Consider the following 23,015-nt stretch of genomic DNA (forward strand, 5'->3'; position numbering starts at 1 on the left):
AGACAGATCTGAGTTCAAGTCTGAACACTCCCATTTCACTCACTTGCTCTTTATTTATTCACTAAAAAGAAAACATGTAAACTGGGTAGGTGGTTCATGCCTGTAATCCCAGCACTCTGGGAGGCTGAGACGGGAGGATCACTTGAGCCCAGAAGTTCGAGAGCAGCCTGGTTAATATAGTGAGACTCTATCTCTACCAAAAAAAAAAAAATTTTTTTAATTGGCTGGGAATGGTAGTGTGAACCTGTAGTCCCAGCTACTCAGGAGACTGAGGCAGGATTATTGCTTGAATCCAGAAGGTTAAAGCTGCAGTGACCTGTGACCGTGCCAGTGCACTCCAGCCTGGCTGATAGAGTGAGACCCCATCTCAAAAACAAAAACATGTATTGAGGACCTGTTATGTGCAAGGCACTGTTCTAGTCACTAGGGACACAGCCACAAGCCAGACAACATCCCTGCCCTCCTGGATCTGACATTCAAGTTGGAGAGGTGGGACTAAGGAAGGAGAGGCAGATAACAAAAGTGGACAAAGAAATAAATCATCTAAGATAGCAGTCAATGATGTAAAGAAAACAAAACAGTGTGGCTTGCTAGCAAAGAGCTGGGGAACTGAGTTGCAGCAGGCATTAAGAAAGGCCTTTTTTGCCAGGCACGGTGGCTCACGCCTGTAATCCCAACACTTTGGGAGACCGAGGTGGGCGGATAACGAAGTCAGGAGATCGAGACCATCCTGGCTAACATAGTGAAACCCCATCTCTACTAAAAATACAAAAAATTAGCCGAGCGTGGTGGCGGGCACCTGTTGTCCCAGCTACTTGGGAGGCTGAGGCAGGAGAATGGCATGAACCCAGGAGGCGGAGCTGGCAGTGAGTTGAGATCGTGCCACTGCACTCCAGCCTGGGGGACAGAGCAAGACTCTGTCTCAAAAAACAAAACAAAACAAACAAAAAAAAAAGCCTTTTTGAAAGGGTGATATGCGTGAATTAAGCCAAAATAATAAGATACAATCAGCTTTGAGATTACATGAGTAAGGTTCTAAGGAGAGGGAACGGCTCATGCAAAGGCCCTGTGTTGGTGCCTCCAAAAACTGGTAGAAAGCCCCTGTGAATGACTGTGTGACAGTAGGTGAGTTACTCAGCCCCTGTGCATCATGGGAAAATGGAGATGCCCATATTGACCCCTCGAGGTTGGTATGAGGATTCAATTAGGCAACCGTGTTACAGGGTTAATGCTGTGTCCGGCATGTAGTAGGTGTTCAACAAACAGCAGCTATTAGTTTGAGCATGATAATTATTATTCGAGGAGGAAAGAATAGACCCAGGGAGTGAGAAGGGTGAGGAAAAAGGAGCTAGTGTAGCTTATCCTTCTAGAATCTAAAATTCAGGATATAGTCTGAGCGAGGTCCTGATAATGGGATTCTAAACATGCCTCCAGGACATCCTAGACACCAAATTATAATTAGCATTAACTTCATAGTGACTGCCATTCATTGAATACCTACTACATGGCAAGGCACTACTCCAAGCGCCTCGTGTCCATGGCCCCGTCTGACTCTGGGGCAGGCACTATTATTAACGCCTCCATTTTACAGAGGAGAAAAGGTGTGGTTCAGAGTCCAGGGGAGAAGCCAGGAGGCCAGCAGAAAGCCCCGTCACCTCCTACCAGGTTGACCTTTGGCCATTCCTTAACTTTGACGTGAGTGATAGGAGCGGGCGATTCTGCTTCTCCCTCCATCTCCCCGTGGGGATTGTAGGGTGAGAGAATGAGAGCAAAGCCTCAGAGCCCCCTCCCCAGGGACACTGTCCCAGCCTGGTCCCCACCCACCACCACCACTGGCCCGATACTGGAGAAGGATGCGGCTGGAGGTGACTTCCGAGCCAACTTGGTAAGTCATGTGGGGAAGTGGCCAGGGTAGGGCATGGTCATCGTGGGCGGGGTCCTGCAGGGCGGGGCCAGGGCTGCAGACATGACTGTATAGGTCTATAAAGACCCCACATGTGACGAGGAGACCTTCTCTGCACAGTCCTTGGACAGAATACAAGATGAGGAGTCCTCTGGACATCAGCTCCAGCCACACCCCTGCCTGGAGGAAGCTGCTTTTAACAGGTGCGTTGGAGACAGTGGCTTCACCATGGGCCAGGGACAAGGAGGAGAGAGTCTCCTTACAAGTCCAAGTCGCCCCCACTCAGAGCTTCGACCCTGTCAGTTTGAGGCCCATGCAGCTCAGGCACCCAACTCATGGGAATTCTTGAATGTCACTCTGCCACAAGAGATGACCCTACTGGCTTCTTTTAGGAAGAAGGGAAGTGAGGTACAAAGAGGGGACCAGGTCACCTACCCAAGATGGCAGGGCTGGCAAGGGGCAGGATCAGAATTTGAGACCCCAGCCCAGCCCCCTTGCACCAGAATGCCCTGTCTCACCCCAGCAATCTGCAACCTAGTAATAATAAATATAAATAATAGCAATCATAAAATAATAACATCAGCCATAATAGAAGGTCACTGTAACTGAATAGGTCTATACACCAGCCTGTTTGGGGCTTTTGTTTTTTTGTTTTGTTTTGTTTTGTTTTGAGACAAGGTCTTGCTCTGTTGTCCAGGCCAGAGTGCAGGGACCTGATAATGGCTCATTGCAGCTTCAACCTGCTGGGCTGAAGCCATTCTCCTGCCTCAGCGTCCTGCATAGCTGGGACCACAGGTATACGCCACCAAACCCAGCTAATTTTTTATTTTTAGTAGAGATGAGGTCTTACTATGTTGCCCAGGCTAGTCTCGAACTCCTGGGCTCAAGAGATCCTCCTGCCTCGGCCTCCCCAGGTGCCGGGATTACAGGCGCGAGCCACTGCACCCAGCCTGTCAGCCCGTTCTAAGTGCTTTTCTGTAGTAACATTTAAGTCTTATCACAACTCTTTGAGATCAGGGATGTGTGATCCCTATTTCACAGAAGGGGAAACTGAGGTTCAGAGAGGTCATGTGCCCTCTCCAGGTCGCACACTTGGAAGTGGCAAACTGAAGATTTGAAGCCAGATGGGCTGGCTTCCCAGACCACACTTTCCAGAGACCACACACATCTGCCTCTCAGATAGTGAATGAATTGCTTCCTTATCCAGGTCTTAAAAGTTCAGTTCTGAGCCGGGCGCGGTGGCTCAGGCCTGTAATCCCAGCACTCTGCGAGGCCAAGGTGGGCAGATCATCTGAGGCTGGGAGTTGAAGACCAGCCTGACCAACATGGAGAAACCCCGTCCCTACTAAAATCACAAAATTAGCCGGGCGTGGTGGCGCGTGCCTGTAATCCCAGCTACTTGGTAGGCTGAGGCAAGAGAATTGCTTGAACCCGGGAGGCGGAAGTTGTGGTGAGCTGTGATCGTGCCATTGCACTCCAGCCCGGGCAACAAGAGCGAAACTCCACCTTAAAAAAAAAAAAAAAAAGTTCAGTTCCGTGTAATTTTAAAACCCCAAAGTCCACCTAGTTCAAAGCATTGCTCTGTCCCCAGCTCAGGCCTGTGTCTGGAAGGTGGAAAGGAACGCGGTAGGCCTCTTCCCTATTTCACCAGAGCCGTTGTCTTAGGCGTCTCTCAGGGCAGTAGGCAGAGGGGAGGAAGGAAAGAAAAGGAGGCTGGAAAGTTTCTCTTAGGCGGCTGTAGTTTTATGATGCAAACAAGGCATGCTGTGCGTTGCTGGCTCTTCCTGGGGTGGGGGCGGGGAGGGTGGGGTACTTTGGGAATTGGCTGTGCCACTGGATAAAATAGCAACCAGCTTTTAGAAAGTGGTTTACAACATGTTTGCAAAGTGAGGTGGGGGAGCTTACAAAACATTGTTCAAATAAGAACAAAGCAACTGTGCCGCAAACTTCAACTCTGTAAACACAAAATGTTCTCTCGATAACAGCAGGTGCCTGGAGAGTGTGATGAGGACAAGCGTAGGGGTGGAGGTCAAGGGAGATTTGGCTTTAGATGGGTCTACATTTTTTCCTAAGGAAAAGCTCTTGTATGATTAAAAATTAATTTTAAAAATTATGAAAAACCCTCAAAGAAAATATATTGCCCAAAGTGGTTATCTGAGTATTAAGCTTAAGGATTTGTTTTGCTGCTTTTTACCTTACTTTCCAAATTATTCTATAATGAGGAGCAAAGGTTGTTTTCTGTGATGCCTTGTAAGAATTGCTGAATGTAATTCTACTTTTTGTTTAAAAGAAATAGAAACAGCCGGGTGTGGTGGCTCACGCCTGTAATCCCAGCACTTTGGGAGGCCAAGGCAGGTGGATCACGAGGTCAGGAGATCAAGAACATCCTGGCCGACATGGTGAAATCCTGTCTCTACTAAAATACAAAAAAATTAGCCGGGTGTGGTGGCGCGTGCCTGTAGTCCCAGCTACTCGGGAGGCTGAGGCAAGGGAATCAATCGCTTGAACCCAGGACGGGGAGGTTGCAGTGAGCTGAGATTACGCCACTGCATTCCAGCCTGGCAACACAGCAAGACTCCATCTCAAAAAAGAAAGACAGAAAGACAGAAAGACAGACAGAAAGACAGAAAGACAGAAAGACAGAAAGACAGAAAGAAAGAAAGAAAGAAAGAAAGAAAGAAAGAAAGAAAGAAAGAGAAAGAAAGAAAGAAAGAAACAATAAGAAACATAAAGCTTAAAAAAAAAAATAGTAAGTTTCCAAAACATGGCCGGGTGCAGTGGCTCACGCCTGTAATCCCAGCACTTTGGGAGGCCAAGGCGGGAGGATCACCTGAGGTCGGGAGTTTGAGACCAGCCTAACATGGAGAAACCCTGTCTTTACTAAAAATACAAAATTGGCCGGGCATGGTGGCACATGCCTATAATCCCAGCTACTAGGGAGGCTGAGGCAGGAGAATCACTTGAACCTGGGAGGCAGAGGTTTCGGTAAGCCGAGATTATGCCATTGCACTCCAGCCTGGGCAACAAGAGTGAAACTCCGTCTCAAAAAAAAAAAAAAAAAGGTTCCAAAACATAGTGTTTATCTCTAGGTGTCTAAGTTTTATGGTATAAAAATGGATATATACATATATGAGTATATATGAGTAATACTATATAGAGAGAGGGAGAGAGAAAAAGAGAGAGAGGGAGAAAGGTCTTGCTCTGTCACCCAGGCTGGAGTGCAGTGGCAGGATCATAGCTCACTGAAACCTCTAAGTTCTGGACTTGAGGAATCTTCCCACTTCAGCCTCCTAAGTAGCTGGGACTACAGGCGCGTGCCACCATGCCCAGCTAAGTTTTTATTTTTGTAGAGACGGGGCCTCACTCTGTTGCCCAGGCTAGTCTTGAACTTCTGGCTCAAGTAATCCTCCAGCCTTGGCCCCCCAAAGTGCTAGGATTACAGGTGTGAGCCAACACACCAGCCTACTCTTATATTTAAAAAAAACAACAAAAAAAATCCCATCAGGAGTGAAAGGATTAGGGTGTGGTGCCCAAGAGACGCAGGGTTTTCCTGGGAGATGACGAAAATGTTCTACAATTGATTGTGGTGATGGTTGCACATTTCTGTGAGTATGCTAAAAGCTCTTGAATTGTACACTTTGAATGAGTAAATAATTGGCTAAGAAAGTAGATTTTATGTGTTCTCGCCACAAAAAAAATAAGGACATGAGGTAATGCATAGGTTAATTAGCTCACTTTAGTCATTCCGCAATGTATACATATCTTAAAACATCACACTGTACACCATAAAAATACACAATTTGTATTTGTTAATTTTAAAAAGAAAAAATAGAGGCAAGGTTATAACTTAATCAGTGTCCAGAACAAACATTATGTCACCCTTTAAAAATGTACCATTCACATTGAATTATAACCCACTACTATTTCAAAAGAAGGTGGTGAGAACATGTTGGGTGGGGGTGCTGGGTAGGAGTAAATGGATTGGTATGTGCATTAGCTCATTTTGTGTTGCTATACAGGAATACCTGAGACTGGGTAATTTATTTTTTTTTTTAAAAAGAAGATGTTGATTTAACTCACAGTTTTGCAAACTGTACAAGACAAGAAATGTGGTGCCAGCATCTGCTTCTAGTGAGGTCCCGGGAAGCTTACAATCATGGCAGACAATGAAGGGGGAGCAGGTGTATCACATGGCGAGAAAGGGAGAAAAGGATGCCAGGCCCTTTTAAACAACCCACTATCGAGTGAACTAACCAGGCTAGAACACTCACTACCGTGGAGAGGACACCAAGCCATTCACGAGGGATCTGCCCCCATGACCCAAACACCTCCCGCTAGGCCACAGCACCAACATTGGGGATCACGTTTCAGTATGAAATTTGGAAGGGACAAATATTCAAACTCTATCAGTATATGAATTACATATCAATAAAGCTGTAAATTACACACACACATACGTGCGTGCACACACACACACACATACATATATAGGCTCTCAGTTAAAGCCATGTGTAGAAAAGCAGAGGAAGGAAGGCATGTTCTAGAGACAATGCCAGGTAGAGTATAGTTTTCACAATTTCCAGCAGAGGAGAGAGCAGTTAGGTTGCCCCAGAGAACAGGACCTCCTTACTGGGAATGAGAATGAGGATTTCTCACTGGAATGAGAATGAGAAACAGGTTTGGCCTGGGGAGGCCGATGCATTCAAGCTGAGAGTGCTAGTACCTAAGTTAGATTGACCTCAGCTGATATGATTTGGCTGTGCCTTCACCCAAATCTCATCTTGAATTGTAGCTCCCAAAATTCCTGCGTGTTGTGGGAGGGACCCGGTGGGAGATAATTGAATCATGGGCATGGTTTCCCCCATACTGCTCTTGTGGTAGTGAATAAGTCTCACCAGATCTGATGGTTTTATAAGGGGAAATCCCTTTTGCTTGGTTCTCATTCTCTTGCCTGCCCCCACATAAGACTTGCCTCTTGCCTTCTGCCATGATTGTGAGGCCTCCCTAGCCACGTGGAACTGTGAATCCATTAAACCTCTTTTTCTTTATAAATTACCCAGTCTCGTGTATGTCTTTATCAGCAAGGTGAAAACAGATGAGTACAGCAGCCCTAAAAATTCATGATCTCATTGCATCTCAGGCACTCCTGTGAAATGGTACTCTCACCCTCCCTCCTTGATGAGTGGAGAAACTAAGGCTCAGAGCCCAGAAATAATAAGTGGTAGAGTCAGGGTTATGAACCCAGGTCTAGCAGCCTAAAAATCTACAGGTAGAGCTATGCTTCCACACCAGATGGAGCAAGGGTGGCTAAGATGTGAGGTCTTCTGCTTAGGATGCTTTGGGGACACTGCCGGAATCACCAGGTACCTGCTGCTGTGTCAGAGTTAGAACGCAATTCCAGAATGCAGACTGCATGGCCTGAGATCTTCCTTTCTGGTCATTTGTTCAATAAACACTCCCCAAGTGTTCCCTCTGTGTCCAGCCTGCATGGGATGGTGGAGGGGACACTACTGCGACCAAGACAGCCTCAGCCCTGTCCTCCCAGGGCTCACAGTCCAGGGGGAAAGACAGAGCCATGTCCAGGAAGCAGTGACCCAGAGTGGGTGGGGAAGGACCATGCAGGGGGAAGAGGGAGACCCAGAAGAGAGGGCTGAGATCAGAAGCTGGGGAGGCAGTGACCAGGCAAGACCTTGAAGCTGTCGAAATCAAAACAGAACCTCAGAAAGTAGGGCATTGCTGACACAAACCGCATCTCTGTGTGCTTTGTTCCGTGATAGTGTATGAATGCAGCATTTTATTCCATCAGAATAGAAAAGCAAAACCTTCAGCAGGTATTTATAAATTATATTAAAGTTATAAGACTTTATTCCTGTCATTTTGTGGCAAGACCTTCCATCACCCCCATCAAAGTCATTCGAAGTCCCCGTCCAAACATTGTAGTATGTATTAGCAAGCACGCCTAAGGGTCAGGAAGACCAGAAGAGGGAATGCCTGTGCAGAAACTTTCCTTCCTTCCTTCCTTCTTTCCTTCCCTTCTTTCCTTCCCTTCTTTCCTTCTTTCCTTCCTTCCTTCCCTTCTTTCCTTCTCTTTCCTTCCTTCCCTTCTTTCCTTCTTTCCTTCCTTCCTTTCTTCTTTCCTTCCTTCCTTTCCTTCCCTTCCTTCCCTTCTTTCCTTCTTTCCTTCCTTCCTTTCTTTTCTTCCTTCCTTTCCTTCCCTTCCTTCCCTTCTTTCCTTCTTTCTTTCCTTCATTCCATTCTTTCCTCCCCTCCTTCCTTCCTTTCTTCTTTCCTTCTTCCTTTCCTTCCCTTCTTTCCCTTCCTTCACTTTCTTCCTTCTTTTAAAACTTTTCTTCTTTCTTTCTTCCTTTCTTTCTTTTCTTCCTTCCTTCCTTCCTTCCTTCCTTCCTTCCTTCCTTCCTTCCTTCCTTCCTTCTTTCTTTCTTTCCTTGCTCTGTCACCCAGGCTGGAGGAATCTCAGCTCACTGCAACCTCCACCTCACAGGTTCAAGCAATTCTCCTACCTCAGCCTCCCCAGCAGCTGGAATTACAGGAGCCCACCACCACACCCAGCTAATTTTTGTATTTTGAGTAGAGATGGGGGTTTTGCCATGTTGGCCAGGCTGGTCTCGAACTCCTGACCTCAAATGATCCACCTGCCTCAGCCTCCCAAAGTGCTGAGATTACAGGTGTGAGCCGCTGCACCCAGCCTATCTATGCAAAAAACTTTAATCACAGGAAGTTAAAGAGTCAAGACAAATGATATTCTAGGTGGGGAGAATAGCATTGGCAAAGGCCTGAAGGCCAAAACAACTGCAAGGAGTTCAGTCTGGCTGATGCAGAGAATGAGGGGAGAGTGCTGAGAGAAGTAGGGAGCAGTAGTAGGAGAACCAAGAGAAGGAATCTTCACTGTGTTCTAAGGTTACTAGGGAGCCATGGAAGATTTATGAGCAGGGTGGGTAAAAAAGTCACACCAAGGCCGGGTATGGTGGTTCATGCCCAGCACTTTCAGAGTCTGAGGTGAGAGAATCACTTAAGGCCAGGAGAGAATCACTTAAGGCCGGAGAATCACAAAGGCCAGCCTGGGCAACATAGCAAGACCTCCATCTCTACAAAAAATGTTTAAAAATTAGCTGAGCATGGTGGTGTGCACCTACAGTCCCAGAGACTCGAGATGCTGAGGTGGGAGGATTGCTTGAACCCAGGAGTTCAAGGCTGCAATGAGCTATAATCACAGCACTGCACTCTAGCCTTGGCCACAGAGTGAGACCTTGTTTCAAAAAAAGAGAAAGAAAGAAAGAAAGAAAAAGAAAGAAAGAAAGAAAGAAAGAAAGAAAGAAAGAAAGAAAGAAAGAAAGAAAGAAAGAAAGAAAGAAGGAAGGAAGGAAGGAAGGAAGGAAGGAAGGAAGGAAGGAAGGAAGGAAGGAAGGAAGGAAGAGAAAGAAAGAAAGAAAAAGAAAGAAAGAAAGAAAGAAAGAAAGAAAGAAAGAAAGAAAGAAAGAAAGAAAGAAAGAAAGAAAGAAAGAAAGAGAGAGAGAGGAAGGAAGGGCAGTTACACCAGCTGTTGACCTGGAGATTAACTCAATGGAGATGGGCAATGAGTGACCCCCCACAACTCCCAGCTCTCCACTATGACCTTGAATCTGAGACTCAAATTTGCTGTCCCTTAGTTTCCCTGCCTGTAAAACAGACCAGCACCAACTTCAGAGTTGTTCAGGGGGCTCAATGAGGTATCCTGGTCAGGATACCAAGTTGGTAGGGCTTGGCGTGGTCCCTGGCACTCAGCCAGCATGCAGTGTCAGCTGATCACCTGAAGCTGCTTCTGAGATCTCACACACTCTTCCAGAGCCCAGCATGTTTGTATCTGGTGATGAGCTCCTGGGAGTGGTTATCTCTAGCCACCACATTTCATTCATTTAACCAGGAAGACAGCTGATGTTTTAACATTCATCTTGTAAGTGGATACTTCTGATCCTTAAAGGTAGCCATCTATTATATTGCTTTTTCAAGAGATTTTTAAAATAAGTGATTACCGTACACCCAGGACTTGCTGTTGAGGCAAGAATGATAACAATGAAAATAATGATAATTATAATGTCAAGCATTTAGCCACAGTCACCTTGTTAGTATACTGTTCTCAACACTTCACAAACATTAGAGCAGGGCTTCTCAATATTAACACTCCATTTTCTATCTAGAGTGCTCACTTGCACTTCTGCCATGGAATAACACAGCAAGAAGGCCCTTACCAGATGCCAGTACTATGCACTTGGACTTCCCAGCCTCCAGAACTGTGAGCCAAAATAAATCTTTTTTCTTTGTTAAAAAAGAAAAAAAAAAAGAGCAAAAAATACATATGTTAGCACTTAAGGACAGATGGTGCTTTGTTATTGAGGACTGACCTGCACATGGTAGCATCCTTGGCATCTACCCAAAAGATGCCAGTAGGACACCCTCCCCCAACCCCAGTTGTAACAACCAAAAAGATTTCCAGACATTGCCATTGTCCCCTTGGTGGCAACACTGTCCCCAGTTGAGAATCTTTGTTCCTTAGATAAAAATCCTCACAAAGTCATAAAAAGGAGATATTATTCCCATTTTATAGATAAGGAAACTGAGGCCCAGAGAGGTTGAGTAACTTTCCAAAAGTCACCAGAGTTAGTAAGTTTCAAGACTTGCACCCAGACAGTCCAATTCTGGTAACTGCATTCTGGTGTAAATTTATGTGTACCTACATGCATGTGTGTGAGAGAGGCAAAGAAGAACCTAATTTATATTCTCATTTCTTTAATTCAAGTTTTTTAAATTTAGAGTAGGCTATACAATCTCATGGTTTAATCTCAAAGATATATAGAATACTTTGTCTTTTTATCCTATTCACATTACCCAGTTCCTCATGTCACTCCCCCCACCACACACACAAATTGTCACTGTTTTCTGTTTCTTTATCCATTTACAAACCAATGCAAATACATATATTTTTTCTCCCTCATTTATACCAACAGTAACATATCATCTAGACTATTTGGCAGCTTGAACTCAGATTTTTGTGTGGGTTTTTGTTGTTGTTATTACTGGTTTTCTTTGAGAAAGGATCTCACTCTGTTGCCCAGGATGGAGCACAGCTGCACAATCATAGCTCACTGCAGCCTCCAGTTCCTGGGCTTAAGTGATCCCCCTGGCTCTGCCTCCCAAGTGGCTGGGACTACAAGCATGCACCACCATGCCTGGCTAATATTTTTCAATTGTTTTGTAGAGATAGGATTTTGCTATGTAGCCCAGGCTGTCATTTGTATCTTAACTGCTTTCCTCAGTGATTTTTTCCCACTCAGTTCATAGAGTTCATGAATTCTTCCTCATTCTTTGGCATAGCTATATTATTCCATTGTGTGGAAATAATGGTTCATTATTTATTTAATCAGTCCTCTATTGTTGAAGAGTTGGGTATTTCCAATCTTTTGCATTGTAAATAAGGTGTAGTAAAAAAAACACTATGCACTAGTCATTTTGTTCTGTGAAAGTCTATCTATAGAACACATTCCTTGACATTTAATTATGGGGTCAAAGGCTATAGGAATTTGTAGTTTTGAAAGACTTTGCCAGATTGCCCTCTGTAGTGGTTGTACGAGCAAAGTGTGGGAGTTCCTATTGCCCTCAGCATCACCATAACAACAAGTCATCAAACTTTTGGATCTTTGCTGAAAGGGTTATTTCGGTTTGTTTTAATTTACATTTCTCTTATGATGAGTAGAATTGAGCATTTTTTCTATGTCAAGAGACAGTTAAATTTTCTTTTCTATGAATTGCCTATTCATATGCTATGTGTATTTTTCTGTTGGGTTGCTGATATTTTTCTTATTGATTTCCAGGAGCTTTTTATATATTAGTGAAATGAGCTCTTCATGACATCAGTTAGAGTTTCTCCTGGTTGTCATTGTTCTTTTGACTTTGCAAATGATGGGATTTTTTTTTAACCTTTCAGGTGTTTCTTTTCATTTTATATCTTTTTTTTGGTTTTTTTTGTTTTGTTTTTTTTTTTTTTTTTAGTCTTTTATGGCTAGAGCTTGTATTCCTACCACACCATTCCACTGAGAGAAAGAATAGGTTGGGTAACTGCTGGGATCCAGAACCAAACTCCAAGGGTTTGCCTCCAATTTCTAAGCAATATGGAAATTTAATGAGAGGAAGTGAGAGAAACTAAGGCAAGAGTTGGGCAGTATAGTTTAGTGGCTGAGAATTTTGATTGCCTGCTTGTGGATCACAGTACTGCTGTTTACCACCTATGACATCCTGGAAAAATGTTTTAAATGTTCTGAGCCTCTGTTTCTTCATCTGTAAATTTGGCATAACAGTCCTATCAGGGTTGAGGCAAGAAACAGATGGTCTACTCTAAGGGAGTAGTAAGGAGAGTTTAAGACAGGGACTATTTGCAGCAGAGGTGTAGGTGAGGCATAGGAAGAACAACATGGGATAATACAGCACCCAGGGGCTAACAACAGCAAGGAACTGTCACCTCCCTCAGGCTAGAAGCCATAAGGAGAAAAGCAGATCCCAGAACCAGAAGACAGTAGTAGTATATGGAGAGGGACACTCAACAGGGGCTGTGGGCTGGAACAAAAGGACCCAGCCAACTGTAGGACTAATCCCTTCAAACTTACTTCCCTGCTGCCCTCTCGTCTTCTGCCAATGTGCCCGCTGACAGAAACCAACCAGCAGCAAAAGGTAAGGGGACCCCAACAACACAGCTCAGAGAAGTCAGCCTTTCAGACAGCAGAGTGGAGCAGAGAAGGGTAGAAAACCACTTTTTGCAACATCCAGTATAATATAAGTGTGTGCTTCATGGGATCAAGGAGAGGAATCAATGATTTGATACACATTCAGCACTTCGAACAGAGTCAGGCTTGTGGTGGGTGCTAGTGAATGTTCTCTGTTATTTCTACTCTACTTTTATCATTATTGTCACCGTCATCAGCAACTCTTGATGCTCCACGCTCACTTTCAGTGGCTTGGGAACGGTCACTTGCAGGGACAACATTTTGCCTTTGGTCTCACTTGCTCCCCTCATCTCCTCCTCCTTCCCTGCTCCTCCAAGGCACCCTGCTCACATCCTGCACCTGCTCTGTCTTCTCGGAGCTGCCCTTCTCGGCACAGCTGAACACCTTGACTGAAGGAGCCAGTGTCCACCTTCCTGTCCCCAGAAGTCTTGAAGGTATTCTCACCACGTCTTGGTTCCGAGGGTATGACGCCCAGCCAGCAGCCATGATATTCTCCCCGGAGGGCCTCCCAGGACCTGCTCACACTGGCCGGGAGATGCTGGGAACCCAAGGCAGCCTGGTCCTTAGAAACGTGACGGCTCAGGACTCGGGCAGCTACACCGTTGTGCTGGAAACCAGCAGGGGACGCAGGAGTGCAACAAAGCAGATCCATGTCAAGAGTGAGTGGGGCCCCACAGTAGGAGGGATTGACTTCTCAGAAAGCAGACCCACAGGACCCCAGAAGAGCCCACAGGACACATTCTGTGCTGGTTATCCATTGCTCCCCATTAAACCACCCCAAAACTTAAAACGTCAATCACTTATCCAGCTGGACAGTTCTTGTGGTCAGCTGTTGAGGTGTCTGGGTGTTGGCTGATCGAGAATGACCTCCTTCATGTGCCTGGCCATGGACCAGCTGGTGGCTGGAGTGATGGGGGTGAGAAGGCCGCAGAGCCTCCCAACCTCCAGCAGGCTATCCTGGGTTTGTGCACTGAGCAATGGAAGAGGAATAAGAGGTGAAGTTCCAAAACTCCTTCAGGCCCAGGCTCAAAACTGACCGCCATTGCTTCCGCCACCTTCCACTGGCCAAAGCAAGTCACATGGCCAGCCCAGCTTCAACAGGAGGGAAAGAGGTCCCACCTTTTAAGGAGAGGAGTTGCAATGTGTTGTGGCTATTTTTTGTCATTGTGTTAGGTTGTTCTTGCATTGCTATAAAGACATACCTGAGACTGGGTTATTTATTTAAAAAAAAAAAGAACAAGACGTTTGACTGGCTCATGGTTCCACAGGTGGAAGCGTGGTGCCAGCATCTGCTCAGCTTCTAGGGAGGCCTCAGGGAGCTTTTAATCATAGCGGAAGGCAAAGGAGGAGCAAGTGTCTCCCACGGTGAGAACAGGAGCAAGAGAGAGAGAGAGAGTCAGAGAGGAAGTGCCACATTTTACAACAATCAGATCTCATGAGAACTCACTACCATGAGGACAGCACCAAGCCATGAGGGATCCGCCCTATGGCCCAAACAGCTTTACCCAGGCCCCACCACCAACATTGGGGATCGCATTTCAACATGAGGTTTCGGCAGGGATAAATATCCAAATTATACCAGCCAAGCCTTGCAACAGACAATCATGAGATACACATTCATCGTCACTTGGGAAATGTAGAGAAGGTCTCTGGTAGCAGCCTTCAACCTCATCTATATTTTTATCACCTGGACTCAAACTTTCATATCTGAATTAGGAAAACAAAGTCCTGAGAGTAACCAGACCCATCCTCCTTTCAGAAGATAGTCCAGAGACTCTTAGTCAGCTTGGGCAAAATACTCTAGGCTTAATCAACAGAAACTTATTCCCTCAAGTTCTGAAGGATGGATTGCAAGATGAAGGTGTTGGCAGGTTTCATCTCCTCTGAGGCCTCTCTTTTTTGACTTGCAGAAGGGTGCCTTCTCATCCTGTCCTTGCATGGTCTTTCTTCTGTGTGTGCACATCCCTGGTGTCTCTCTGTGTGTCCAAACTTCCTCTTCCTATAAGGACACTGGTCAGGTTGGATTAGGGCCCACCCCCTAAGAACTTCATTTTAACCTAATCACCTCGTTAAAAAATAAAAAAAATAGTGAAGGGAGCCAGTTCACTGGGTATTCTTGACGTGCCAGACACTGAATGATTTCCCAGCAGCCCAAGAAGCGGCAGCTCTGAGCAGCAACCCATTGCACAGGTGGGGAAACTGAGGCTCAGAGAGGTGACGTCAATGACCTGTGGTCATGTGATGAGCAAAGGACTGAGCAAAGGTCGTATGATGACTCATTGATCCTGGGGCCTCTCTACTTCCGTGCCGCCTCTCCAGCCCGGCAACATCTCCATGGTACAATGTAAAGGTGGGTATCGTGCTTAGAACCCCGCTTCTGCACAGAGGGTTTTTTACTCCCCTCCCAGAGAATTTATGGACCGCTGAGGTTCATCCATCTGTATTTCTGTGATTTGAAGGCTAATTTTTTTTTTTTTGATTGGCTTGCTCTGTCACCGAGGCTGGAGTAGTGAAGTGGTGTGATCTCAGCTCACTACAACCTCTGCCACCCAGGTTCAAGCGAGTCTCCTGCCTCAGCCTCCTGCGTAGCTGGGATTACAGGCACGCGCCAACACGCCCGGCTAATTTTTGTATTTTTAGTAGAGACAGGGTTTCACCATGTTGGCCAGGCTGGTCTCGAATTCCTGACCTCAGGTGATCCACCTGCCTCGGCCTCTCGAAGTGCTGGGATTGCAGGCATGAGCCACCGTGCCTGGTCTGAAGGCTAATTCTTCTAAAGGCCTAGCTCCACACCTTTGCCTATGCCATTTTCAGCCCGAAGCGCCCTTTCTAAAGAGAGAGGTTGCAGGAACTCATGCTCGGTGGTGCAGGCTCTGCAGCCAGAACTCCCTGGATCAAATCCCTCTGCCATCCATTATGCCCCTGAGTCCCTGCAAAAAAGTAACTTTCTGTTTCCCCATCTGTGCAATGAGGTCATAGCAGAACGTACCTCATAGGTTGACTGTGAGGAGTAAGTGAGTTAATCTGTGCTAAATGCCTACAACAATGCCTGACAAACAGCAAGTAAATGTTAGCCCTGGCCAGGTGCTATGGCTCACACCTGTAATCCCAGCAGTTTGGGAGGCTGAAGTGAGAGGATTGCTTGAGCTCAGAAGTTCGAGACCAGCCTGGGCAACATGATGAGACCCCCCCCCCCGCCTCCATCTCAGCAAAGAATTTAAAAATTAGCCAAGCCTGGTGATGTGCGCCCATAGTCCCAGGCACACAGGAGGCTGATATGGAAAGATCCCTTGAGCCCGGGAGGTTGAGGCTGCAGTGAGCTGTAACCTTGCCACTGCACTCCAGCCTGGGGGACACAGCAAGACCCTGTCTCAAAAAGAAAAAAATAATAGCCCTGTTTGTTTCAAAGGACTTGATTTCTTTGAGCCTTCCTTTTCTCATCAAAATGGGAATAAGGCCAGGCACAGTGGCTTACACCTTTAACCCCAGCACTTTGGGAGGACAAGGTGGGTAGATCACTTGAGCCCAGGAGTTCAAGACCAGACTGGGCAACAAAGTGAGACCCCATCTCTACAAAAAATAGCTGGGCGTAGTGGTGCACGTCTATAATCCCAACTACTCTGAAGAAACCTTTGAGCCCAGGAAGTGGAGGTTGCAGTAAGCTATGATTGCACCACTGCACTCCAGCCTGGGTGACAGAACAAGACCCTGTCTCAAAAAAAAGAAAGAAAGAAAGAAAGAAAGAAAAAAGGAATAATCATAATAACATCATAGGATTGTTGTGAGGATTAAATGAATACATCCAGTGGCTTTCGTAAGAAATGCTTTTCACATCATGCCCAGTATATCCCACAACTAACCAAAAGGAAAGTGTAATGACAGTTATTACTATGAGCAATGCTCTCTGATGTTTTCTATAATATTTCTTTCCATGTTTTAAATGTTGATCACAGTCTACTAAATGATTTAGACACCTGGGCATGGGTCTTGCTTGCAGTATAACAAGCCATGGATTAACATGTGTGCTTGGCTCATGGTAAGAGCCCAATCCATGGCCAGGTGTGGTGGCTCATGCCTGTAATCCCAGCACCTTGGGAGGCCGAGGCGGGTGGATCACCTGAGGTCAGAAGTTCAAGACCAGCCTGGCCAACATGGCGAAACCCCATCCCTACTAAAAACACTAAAATTAGCTGGATGTGGTGGCGGATGCCTATAATCCAGCTATAGGGAGGCAGAGGCAGGAGAATTGCTTGAACCCGGGGGGCAGAGGTTGCAGTGAGCCGAGATCATGCCACTTCACTCCAGCCTGGATGAAAAAGCAAAACTCCGTTTCGAGAAAAAAAAAACAAAAAAAACAAAAAAAAAACCAGACCAATCCAGCTGGCTATTACACTGCCTCTTGTTCGTACACCTAGTGGGCTCTTTCTCCTCCTTCAAGGCTTAACTCAGATACTTCCTCCAGGAAGCCTTCCATGAGCTCTCTGGTTGTGCTAAAGTTCTTGTCACTTAGAACATTGCATTGAAATCAGAAATCAGCTCTAAGTGGAAGTTCCCAGTACGGTCTGGGAGTTCAAATCCCAGATGTGTCCCTACTTAACCACGAACCCTGGCCCTAATGACCCCCAAACCTCAGAGCCTTTCACCTGAAAAATGCGGACAAGAAGTGGGGACCTCTTGGGTCACCTCCTCACTGGGCTGTTTCCACTCCTGCAAACTTAAAGTCAAGTTCTCACATGATAGTCAGAGTGAGCCTGTTCAAACCTAAGCCAACTCACGTCCCTCCTCTGTGCAGTCCTCCCATGGGTCCCACCGCACTCAGAGTCAGAAGCAGAGTCCTCACCCTAGCCCAGGAAACCCCAGCATGATCTGCTCCCATTATCTCTCTGACTTCTTCTCCCAGCCCTCTCTCCCTTTCCCTCCTCTCTATGCCCACCTTGGCTCACACCCACCTCAGGGCCTTTTACTTGCTGTTCCCTCTGCCTGGAACATTTTTTTCTTAGGAATCCACATGGCTCCTTCCTCTGCTTCTTCAGGACTCTGCTCAAACATTACCTCCTCAAAGAGGCCCTCCTTGACCCACCTTACCTGAAACGGGCTTACCCAACACTGCAGCCCTGTGCAGTTTTCCTCACAGCACTTACAACCACTATATGTATTTGTCTGTTTGTTGACCCTCTCCTCACTCAATCGTAAGTTTAATGAGGGCAGCGACTGCATCTGTTTAATCAATGCTGAGCCCGCAAGTCCTAGAGTCTTAGAGTCTGAGATTTGGTTCACCCAGATCCAGAGGCAAGGATTCAAGGTCAGATAGTCTGTTTGGGAGATGCAAGAAACTGGAGAGTGAGGAAGTTAGGCAGAGAAGCCAGGAAATAATAAAAGCTGTGTTCCCAAGCTGGTTACTATGGGCAACTGGAGCACAGTCCCATTGGGGAACTCAGGGCCCTGGTGTGGAATGACTCTGCAGAGTCATCCCACATGACAGCGAGGGAGCTGGGGAATTTATACACCAACCTGTCCCGGCATTGTGGAGGGCTGCTCTCTGGTTTGCTCATTCCCCAGCACTTCTAGCCTGCTGCCTCCATGGGCAGAGTAGGCTTTGGCCAGCAGTGAAAGTCCTCAGGCAACGGGATGCAGGTGCTGGCCATTGGAAGTGGGAAGAGCAAGGGGTTGGATTGGGGGCACTGGGCACAGACGAGGCTCTTCAAACACATTCATTGGTGAATTAATGAATGAATGAACACACGAAAGAATGGACATCTCTATGGTGGGCAGAAGAAATGCCCAGCTTTTCTGAGTGGTGTCCACTCTTGTGGCCTTGTTCCCTGTTTGCACAGACAGCCTCCAACTAATGCCACTGAAGACATTCCCAGCCGCTATCCGGGGAGTCATCCAGAGTGAGCTCAACTATTCTGTGATCCTGCAGTGGGTGGTGACAATGGACCCTGAGCCCGTGCTGAGCTGGACCTTCAATGGGGTGCCCTGTGGGATGGGAGAGAAGCTGTTCATCCGACGGTTGTCCTGGGAACAGCTGGGCACCTACATGTGCATAGCCACGAATAGCAAGAAACAGCTGGTCTCCGAGCCTGTGACCATCTCGCTGCCAGGTGAGTCCCCCATCCCATGCCACCCCACCCAAGAGCCTTGCACCCTCTCCAGCCTGTGGCAGCCTCTCTGATTCCATTGAGCCACCTTCTATGACCAGTCCCCGTGACACCCTTTATAGGCAAAATGTCATTCCAATGTTCCATCCATCTGGCGGACTGTGCATTATTAGGCCCTTCTTTCCTTTTTCTTTCTTCTTCTTCTTCTTCTCCTTCTCCTTCTTCTTCTTCTTCCTTTCTTCTTCTTCTTCTTTTCTTCTTCTTCTTTCTTCTTCTTCTTCTTCCTTCTTCTTCTTCCTTCTTCTTTCTTCTTCTTCTTCTTATTCTTTCTTCTTCCTTCTTTCTTCTTTCTTCGTCTTCTTCTTTCTTCTTCTTCCTCCTTCTTCTTTCTTCTCCTTCTTCCTTCTTCTTCCTTCCTTCTTCTTCTTCTCCTCTCTTCTTCTTCTTCCTTTTCTTCTTCCTTCTTCTTCTTCCTTCTTCTTCTTTCTTTTCTTCTTCTTCTTCCTCTTCTTCTTCCTTATCTTCTTCTTCTTCCTCTTCCTCTTTTCTTCTTCTTCTTCTTTCTTTATTCTTTCCTTTTCTTCTTTCTTCTTCTTTTTTCTTTTTTCTCCTCCTCCTTCTCTTCCTTCTCCTCCTCTTCTTCTTCTTCTTCTTTATTCTTTCTTTCTTTTTCTTCTTTCTTCTTCTTCTTCCTTCTTTCTTCTCCTCCTCCTCCTTTTCCTTCTCCTCCTCCTCCTCCTCTTCTTCATCTTCTTCTTCTTCTTTATTCAGTGGGCTGTGATCATACCACTGCACACCAGCCTGAGTGACAGAGGATGACTGTCTCAAAAAAAAAAAAAATTCACCATTGTCGTCATCTAAGGAGTGGTTCAAAGCAATGGCTTTGGAATTTGAATCCCTGGCTGTGTGACTCTGACCCAGTGCCTTGACTTCTCTGTGCCTCAGTTTCCTCATCTATAGCACTGGGAAGATAATAGTGCCTACCCCAGAGTGTGGTTGTGAGTATTCAATGAGATAAGCAGGTGAATAGCTTAAAACAATAATGTCTAGCACTATTGAACACTAATGAGTGCTCAATAACCATGAGCCAATATCACTGTTGCAATTAGCATTGTCATTATTAATTGTAGCTATTACCATATGCAGTCAGTATGTGGAGCCCTGGGTGGCAATCAAAATAACAGCAAGTTGTCAAGATCAGAGAAGTAGTTTGGGACCCGGTCAAAACTCAGTTCAGTCCCTGTTCCCATGCCTTCCTGGCTGGGTAACTTAGGGCAAGCGACTTCACCTCTCTGAGCCCCAGTTTCCTCATGTGTATAATGGGGGTAATCCTATATACCTCTGCAGGGTTGTTATAAGGAATGAAAACAAGGGGTGACTGAGTTTGGCAGAACAACTGTCAGGCAGCAGGTGCCTTGAATAGCAGCTGTTGGCCGGGCGCGGTGGCTCAAGCCTGTAATCCCAGCACTTTGGGAGGCCGAGACGGGCGGATCACGAGGTCAGGAGATCGAGACCATCCTGGCTGACACGGTGAAACCCCGTCTCTACTAAAAATACAAAAACTTAGCCGGGCGAGGTGGCAGGCGCCTGTAGTCCCAGCTACTCGGGAGGCTGAGGCAGGAGAATGGCGTGAACCCGGGAGGCGGAGCTTGCAGTGAGCTGAGATCCGGCCACTGCACTCCAGCCTGGGTGACAGAGCGAGACTCCGTCTCAAAAAAAAAAAAAAAAAAAAAAAAAAGCAGCTGTTATGGTGAATATTGTTTTTAGTGTGTTATTCATGGAGGGACACATGGTGATATGGTTTGGCTGTGTCCCCACCCAAATCTCATCCTGAATTGTAGCTCTTATAATCCCCATGTGTCATGAGAGGGACCCAGTAGGAGGTAAGTGAATCATGGGGTCGAGTTTTTCCCATGCTGTTCTCATGATAGTCTATAAGTCTCACGAGTTCTGATGGTTTTACAAAGGGCAGTTCCCCTGCACACATTCTCTTGCCTGTTGCCATGTAAGATATGCCTTTGCTCCTCCTTCACCTTCTGCCATGATTGTGAGGCCTCCCCAGCCATGTGGAACTGGGAGTCCATTAAGCCTCCTTTTTAATAAAGTATCCAGTCTTGGGTATTTCTTCATAGCAGTATGAAAATGGACTACCATGGCTTGGAGTGAACTAGAGGTATGCAGAGGAACTGGCCAGGAGAGAAGAGAGGAAGGGTATTTGGGGTAGCAAAGAATGCATGAGTCAAGGTCCAGAGCTGGGACATGGAAATGGAAAGGGTGATGGGAATCTCAGCTTGGCTGGGTCCCAGAGAACCACCTCACCTTCCTGGCCAGGGTCCAGTGGGAGCTTCAGGACTGATGGACTGGGGGAAAAAAATGTAAATCTTATAGCACCTAGTGACCCTGATATTCATTGAGAAGGACAACACTTCCAAGACCTCCTTTGCTCATTCATCAGCTGCCCAGGAAATGTTTATGAGCACTTGCTGTGTGGCCAGCCCATGTTGGGCAGTGCTGGGAATGCTCTGGTGACCAAGACAGCTGCAGCCCTGCCTTCACAAGACTCACAGTCCTGTGTCCACAGACAGTGATCACCAGAGTGGGCAGGGCTGGGATGGGGGAGCCCAGAGAGCTATGGGACTCAGCCTAGGAGTTAAGGAGGGCTCCTGGAAGAAGGGACATTTGAGCTGGTACCACAATACATAAGAATTATGCAAGCTGGCCAGGTACAGTGGTTCATTCCTGTAATCTCAGCACTTTGGGAGGTTGAGGCGAGTGGATCACTTGAGGCTAGGAGTTTGAGACCAGGCTGGCCAACATGGTGAAACCCCGAATCTACTAAAAATACCAAAATTAGCTGGGAATGGTGGCACGTGCCTGTAATCCCAGCTACCAGGGGGGCTGAGACACAAGAATTACTGGAACCCAGGAGGTGGAGGTTGCAGTGAGCTAAGATTGTGCCACTGCACTCCAGCCTGGTGACAGAGGGAGACTCTGTCTCAGAAAAAAAAAGGAATTATGCAAGCCAAGAGAGAGAAATGGCATTCCAGAGAGAGAGAGTGCAGCGTGGACAGGCCTGGAGGCAAGAGAGAAAGAAAGGGATGAGCTTGGAAAAGTGAGTGGAGTCCAGGGTTACATGTCTATAAAGGCAGGGCAATGAGAGAGATGAGGCTGGCCAGGTGGCAGGGCCTCGAAGGCTAAGGTGAGAAACTGACTTCTGCCCCAGGGTGCTGGGGAGACATAGCAGGGTTCTGAGCAGGGGAGGAACAGTGTCAGGTGCGAGCTTTAGAAAGATCCTCCTGGCTTCCATGTGGTAGGAAGGTGGATGGGCGCTGGACTGGGGCAGGAGAGCAGGGAGGAGAGGGGACCGGAGACCTGGAGGATGGAAGAGAAGGATGGATTGAAGAGACACTTGGGAGGGGGAATGGCAGAAGGAGGGGTGCGCAGGGAGGGCGGGCAGATGGCTCCTCCAATCTCACCCCTCCTTGGTCCCCAGAACCCATTGCACAGCCCACAGAAGCAGAGCCCATGGAGCCGGACCCCACTCTGTCCCTGTCAGGAGGCTCTGCCATCGGGCTCCTTGTGGCTGGGATCCTGGGAGCCGGGACACTGATTGCAGGCGTGTGTTTCACCATCATCCAGAGCCTAAGGTACCTCCATCCCTCACCCCCGTCCACTGGGCAACATCCACTCAACCCTCATGAGACACAGAGCTGGCTCAACAAGGAAACAGAGATGAAACCAACACCCCCATCCGGGAGGGTGATAGGGACCCCTGAGGAGCGCATCTGACTCATTGGTTTCCAAAATGGGATCACAGCAACAAAGAGATAGAAGAGGACACTAGAGCTGGGCTGTCTGGCTTCAAGTCCCAGCTCCATAACTTACTAGCAGTGAGGCTGTGGGCAAGCCACTCCCCTTCTCTGTGCCTCAGTTTGCCCATCTACAAAATGGGGATGATAATAACAGCATTTGACCCTCTGGGTTGCTGTGAGTGAATTTTTCTTTTGCTTTTTTTTTTTTTTTTTTTTTTTTTTTTTTTTTTGAGACGGAGTCTCACTCTGTCGCCCAGGCTGGAGTGCAGTGAAGCGATCTCAGATCACTGCAACCTCTGCTTGCCAGGTTCAAGCGATTCTCCTGCCTCAGCCTCCTGAGTAGCTGGAATTACAGGTGTGCACCACCACACCCGGCTGATTTTTGTATTTTTAGTAGAGACGGGGTTTCGCCATGTTGGTCAGGCTA

General features: G+C 46.9%; 1 protein-coding gene across 10 annotated transcripts in view; it reads left to right on the plus strand.

The window, feature by feature from the left end:
- The first annotated feature begins 1,663 nt into the window (after positions 1–1,663).
- The window catches only part of IGSF23 (immunoglobulin superfamily member 23), a 32,505-nt gene continuing 11,153 nt past the window's right edge, over positions 1,664–23,015 (plus strand). For 4 of the 10 annotated variants that reach the window (XM_077980402.1, XM_077980403.1, XM_077980401.1 and 1 more), the window contains exons 1-5: positions 1,707–1,885; positions 2,024–2,106; positions 12,993–13,334; positions 18,510–18,779; positions 22,270–22,423. In XM_077980402.1, the coding sequence (XP_077836528.1) occupies positions 1,854–1,885; positions 2,024–2,106; positions 12,993–13,334; positions 18,510–18,779; positions 22,270–22,423 (881 nt within the window). In that variant the 5' untranslated portion in view covers positions 1,707–1,853. Of the gene's footprint in view, positions 1,890–2,023; positions 2,107–12,992; positions 13,335–18,509; positions 18,780–22,269; positions 22,424–23,015 lie in introns of all 10 variants that reach the window. The other 6 variants (XM_077980407.1, XM_077980408.1, XM_077980406.1 and 3 more) reach the window with 3 other exon arrangements.

This window comes from Macaca mulatta, chromosome 19 (assembly GCF_049350105.2).
Source record: "Macaca mulatta isolate MMU2019108-1 chromosome 19, T2T-MMU8v2.0, whole genome shotgun sequence".
NCBI lineage: Eukaryota > Metazoa > Chordata > Mammalia > Primates > Cercopithecidae > Macaca > Macaca mulatta.